This window comes from Rhagoletis zephyria, unplaced genomic scaffold, assembly GCF_001687245.7.
Source record: "Rhagoletis zephyria isolate East Lansing unplaced genomic scaffold, Rhagoletis_zephyria_1.1 Rzeph_scaffold_01958, whole genome shotgun sequence".
Classification (NCBI taxonomy): Eukaryota; Metazoa; Arthropoda; class Insecta; order Diptera; family Tephritidae; genus Rhagoletis; species Rhagoletis zephyria.
The window spans coordinates 22,132-27,374 of record NW_016159042.1 but is presented as its reverse complement, the minus strand read 5'-3'; the positions used below and the strand labels follow the sequence as shown (position 1 = coordinate 27,374).

The 5,243-nt window shown below is 41.2% G+C and overlaps 1 protein-coding gene across 1 annotated transcript in view; it reads left to right on the top strand.

The window, feature by feature from the left end:
* Positions 1–2,697: 2,697 nt before the first annotated feature.
* The window catches only part of LOC108365688 (uncharacterized protein K02A2.6-like), a gene marked incomplete at its 3' end in the record, with an annotated part of 3,846 nt that continues 1,300 nt past the window's right edge, over positions 2,698–5,243 (top strand). The window contains exon 1 of the mRNA XM_017619802.1: positions 2,698–4,002. Within this exon, the coding sequence (XP_017475291.1) occupies positions 2,698–4,002 (1,305 nt within the window). The remainder of the gene's footprint in view (positions 4,003–5,243) is intronic.

The following is a 5,243-nucleotide window of genomic DNA, read 5'->3' as shown; positions in this document are numbered from 1 at the left end:
AAATATAACAACAATGCCACTGTTAATATGTTGGAGTAGTTTTGTGCTACTCTGATGTAATGCAGGGATGGAGTATATGGTCCTGTCCTAGGACTTCGCAATGTTAATAGGACCATATTTTTTTATGAATTGTGGTTAATTTTGGAGTACTCCTTGATCCTTAGGGAGTACTCTTTACACGCATGCATGGAGTAGTCGCGATTTTTGCAGGGACGAANGGTTCTCGATCTATCCCAACGCAATGCTTTCAACTGTCTCTTTTTACATGGCGATGTCCTACGAAGTGGAAATTGCCCCCCTCTGCAGAACTTTTGAACTAGTTCTGCACTGGTTCGATTTTGGACACATCTGCGACAATAAGTTTTTTATTTAAAAAAATTCTGATTATTAGATTTTTTATATTTTTCGTTTTTTCTGTTCTTGCATTGCATTCTATTAAATTTTTATATATTTTTTTTATTTTGTTTATATTAAATTTGATCACTTTCTCTTAAATTTTTAAGCGGCACTCATTAATTTAAATTTCTTAAATCTGAAAATCACAACTGCCTCCACCGCGATTTGAACTCGTGACCAACGATGTTAGAGTCGGAGGTCTTCCCGCTGAGCTATTTTCGTATTGTACGAGAAGTGAGAATTTGTGCATTTACTTCTCAACAGAGCGCAACTAACACACCGAAAGTTTTAACTGTCCCTCTCTGCAGCCGTTTTGCACTAGATCAGAGATGGTTCTGAAATGTGTAGGGCGGAACTAGCGCTTTAAGAGACTGTCTCTAAATTTTACTGCAGGGGTTTTTATGCAATGGTCGGCATACTAGCGAATTCAAACGATTCAATAAGTGGGACTGTGTGCATTGCTCAGCTGGCGCTCTTCGTATGTGAAACACACATGTGCTCAGAGAGCGCTCAGCATCATTTAGGGGTGGCTCACAAGCAGCGTTGCCAGGTTGACGTTTTTAACGTCATTTGGACGTTTTTTGTACCCTGTTGACGTTTGGACGTTTTTTGTGTAAAAAATTACGTTTTTTAACCTCCCGTAATTTTTCCTTGTTACTAAATCTTATAAGTAGATCTGATTTTGAATCATTTTCTTAATAAATCTTTATAATCTTTGTGTTTTGCTGCAGCTGCTTCAAAAGATTTTTTTTGGATTCTTGGACTAAGGATCCCGTATTCATAGGCTGGTTGTGTAAACACTTGAGGCTACGACGCTTGCTGTAATGTTTGCAATTGCACATTAAAAGCCAATTCACGAAGAGCCGATATATTGCAGCAGGCACGCTCGCAAAAGCATCAAAAAAGCTGTGCAGCATAAAACGTAAGAAAAAAGTAAGCGACTTTTTGAAGACTTCATTTAAAATGTTATAATTAATAACATATTAACATAATATTAAAGTCATAAAGAAAGTTGTAACTAATCGAGTAAAGTGTAAAGTGAAGGGGAATATAAAAATATATTGGTGAAGTGGCTGCTTTAAATGTACGCTAATTTACGAATTTTACAAAAAAGGGAATTTTTCAAACCCAATTTGTAAATAAATTAGTGATCAAAAATTACAAAAGTGGGTGTTAAAATAATGTGTAGACCCTTGACTAGAAGTGTGTGCATGTCGCGTAGCTCCGCTGCAGCGTAGTGCGGTATGCTCCATAAGAATACATGCAAACGCTGCGCGGCAAAGTTGACCAACTAGGAAAAAATGTCGCGTCGTGTGGTGTCGCGCAGTTCCGGTGCCGCATAGTGCAGTATTCCTAGCGGAACGACATAACATTTCGTACTATATTTTTAACTTGAAGTAATTGGATTTCCAATTTTGAGTGAATATTCACATGCATATCATTCAAGAAGAAAATTGTATGCAAAGAAACATAATATTTGAGAATTCACCAAGGAAAATAAAAATAAAAGGCATTAACATTACATCAGCGTCTTCAGGCGACTTTTTGAAGACTTCATTGAAAATGTAATGAACACAAAAAATACTGAAATATTAGGTCCATTCAATAACTTTTCCAGTAAGTACTTGCAGCGAGAGCGTAAAAGAAAAATAGAGAGTAAAATTGAGAGCAAGAGAAATTTTTCAGAAAAGGTTATTGAACGCAAAATAGTAAAAGCTTGCAACTTAAGCCATTTTGACACTTTCTGACGGTTAAGTTTTGGCGCGCAATTTTCTGTTTAATTGGGAATAGTTGCCATCGTCATAAAAATAAAAAAATATACAATAGATTTAATTTGATTTCACTAATTATGTTTCATCAAATCTTCCTCTTAAACAGTTTGTTTACATTTGAATTTGAAACATAACCTTACTTTTTGACTCCTGCAAATTCCTGCTAGTAAAATTTTTACTTGCAAGAATTTGCAGCTCTCTCGGGTTGTTACGCTCTCGAATTCGCTCCCTCTTGCAAATATTTTGGGTTATTGAATGTGTTGGCATCCCGCAAATAAGTAGCAAAATGTGTATTGAGAGTGCAACCCTGCACTCGGTGAGATGTGAGAGAGTGGCTTGCAACCCGGACACTGAAGTGACGACAGCGATAAACCTGTGCCTGCTTAACCTTAATTATTTTCTAATTTCATAATTGTAATTTGTTTCCTTTAACTTTCAAATAAACTTTTATAAATTGCAACTCAACAACGTTTGAGTTGTAACAGTGGCGACGAGGATTTTGGAACCTGTTTTTGCATAAGTCGCCATAATGGACGCAAACGATGTCCGTAACTTATTTTCACAGATGCAGGAACAACATGAACGTGACAACCAGGCTATGCAGAATCTAGTGAAACAACTTCTTTCTAGCCAACTTCAACCGAGCGCTTCTTCAATGAAGGAAGATAAAGGTGCAGAGTTCACCATTGAAGCACTTGCATCTAGCATAAGCGAGTTCTGCCACGACATGTGGTTCACGCGATATGAAGATCTCTTCGAAGTCGACGCTGCGAAATTAGACGACGCAGCCAAAGCCAGGCTTCTATTTCGTAAACTCAATACTGTCGTTCACAGCAAGTACATAAATTTTATTTTGCCAAAGCACCCTCGGGATTTCACCTTCGCCGAAACAGTAGAAAAGCTCAAGCAAATTTTCGGGCTCCAAACGTCACTATTCAACATCAGGTACAATTGCTTGCAGCTTGCCAAGGAGCCAATGTCAGACCTCATCACTTACGCAGGCATGGCGAACAGGCATTGTGAAAATTTCAAGCTGAATAGCCTCAGGCTTGATCAGTTCAAGTGTTTGATTTTTATAATGGGGCTGAAGTCCCAATCGGATTTCGACATCAGAACAAAGTTGCTAAGCAAGCTAGACACCGAAGCTGATACACTCACACTTGATGCTTTGTCAAAAGAGTGTCAACGTCTAATAAACTTAAAAGCTGATACAAATCTTGTTGAAAATCTGAAGGGCGAAGTCCAGGTAAGGCGCTTGCATTCAAGTAATGCAAAGAAAAAATCATTGCCTAAAACTCCGTGCTGGTTTTGCGGCGCCATGCATTACTCTCGCGAATGCACATACAGCAAGCATAAATGTGAGCAATGCAATACAGTTGGTCACAAAGAGGGCTACTGCTATTCGAAGAAAAATGGGCAAAACTCAAAGCAGAAGCGCAACAACAAAGGCAAAGGGTCCCACTTGCAGTCGAAAAGTATTTTCGTCTCCAATAAAATCGAATCAGCTCAACGCAAATACGTCAGCGTTCTAATCAATGGCACGAAATTGGATTTGCAGTTTGACACTGCATCGGACATAACAATAATATCGGAAAGTAATTTCCAGAAGCTAAATGTGTCAAACACATCCGCAGTCGAGCAATCAGCTCGTAGCGCAACAGGCGCCACACTGCCTCTGTCATTGCAGTTTGATTGCAACGTCGAACTCAAACAGCAGCGAGCAGAGCTAACATGTTTCGTCACACCAATCAAAAATCTGAATGTATTGGGCCTCGACTGGATTACAGCTTTCAACCTCGACAACATGTCTATCAATGCCATTTGCAATATGTTGGCAAGTTTTGAACTACGCAGCGCCAGTGTGGTCGCCAGGGACTAGTAGGAAGCAGTGGACGAAGCTACAGACTGTACAAAACACCGCACTCAGGACAGCGACGGGATGCCTCTTGATGTCGCCTGAACACCACCTGCACGGCGAGGCGCAAATGCTCCCGGTAAAGGAGCATAATATAATGCCCTGCAAGCAGTTCCTGATCGGGAGCCACAGAAGTGGTTCATTAAGCAACCTCTGGACCCGACAGCTTACAGACAGGCGGCCCTGAACGGCATTCACAGGGACTCAGTCTCGAGTTATGTAGACTCTAGACCTGTGAATGCCGTTCTAGGCACACCACCCCCGGACATAGACGAGACGGAGCTTCATCTGCCTCGGGAGACACGCACTACACTCGCACAACTTCGCTCCGGCTACTACAGCAGGTTAAACTCCTACTTGAGTAGGTTGAATGAGGATGTGCCGAACGAATGTCCGGCATGCGGAGAGACCCCACATGACTCGAAACATCTCTTCGCCTGCCCGGAAAACCCGACAACCCTAACGGCCTGTCCCTATGGGCAAACCCCGCAGAAGCTGCACGCTTCCTAGGGTTGCCGTTAGTGGAACTTGACGACAACGACTGAGATACCAACCGATCTGGGCGGGGTTGTTGTAGCCGCTACAACAACAACAACAACATGGGCTGTGCAGTTGTTGGCATACGATTTTGAAATCAGCTTTATCTCTACGAGTAGCTTCGGCTATGCCGACGTGCTCTCCCGGCTTATCAACAAGAGCAGCAAATCATCCGAAGATTACATCATTCCATCAGTGAAGTTTGAAGGTGAAATCAAACAAATTTTGTCAGACACGATAGACAAATTGCCAGTTACGCACAGGATGATCAAGTACGAATCAGGTAAAGACAAAATTCTTAAACATATATTTGATTACGTGGAAACCGGCTGGCCAGCATCAAATAACGGTAACGTCGAATTACAAGCATTTTTAAATCGGAAAAACGAGATAAGCATAATCGATGGCTGTATCATCTGGGGTCAGCGCGTAGTGGTACCACAAGTACTGCGCAAACGAGTTCTCAAACAACTACATCGTGGTCATCCAGGTATCGAGCGCACCAAAGCAATCGCTAGGAGCTTTGTTTACTGGCCACATATAGATTCCGATATCGAAACATTAGTACGAAATTGTAACAATTGCGCCTCAGCAGCAAAAATGCCTACAAAATCAACGTTGCA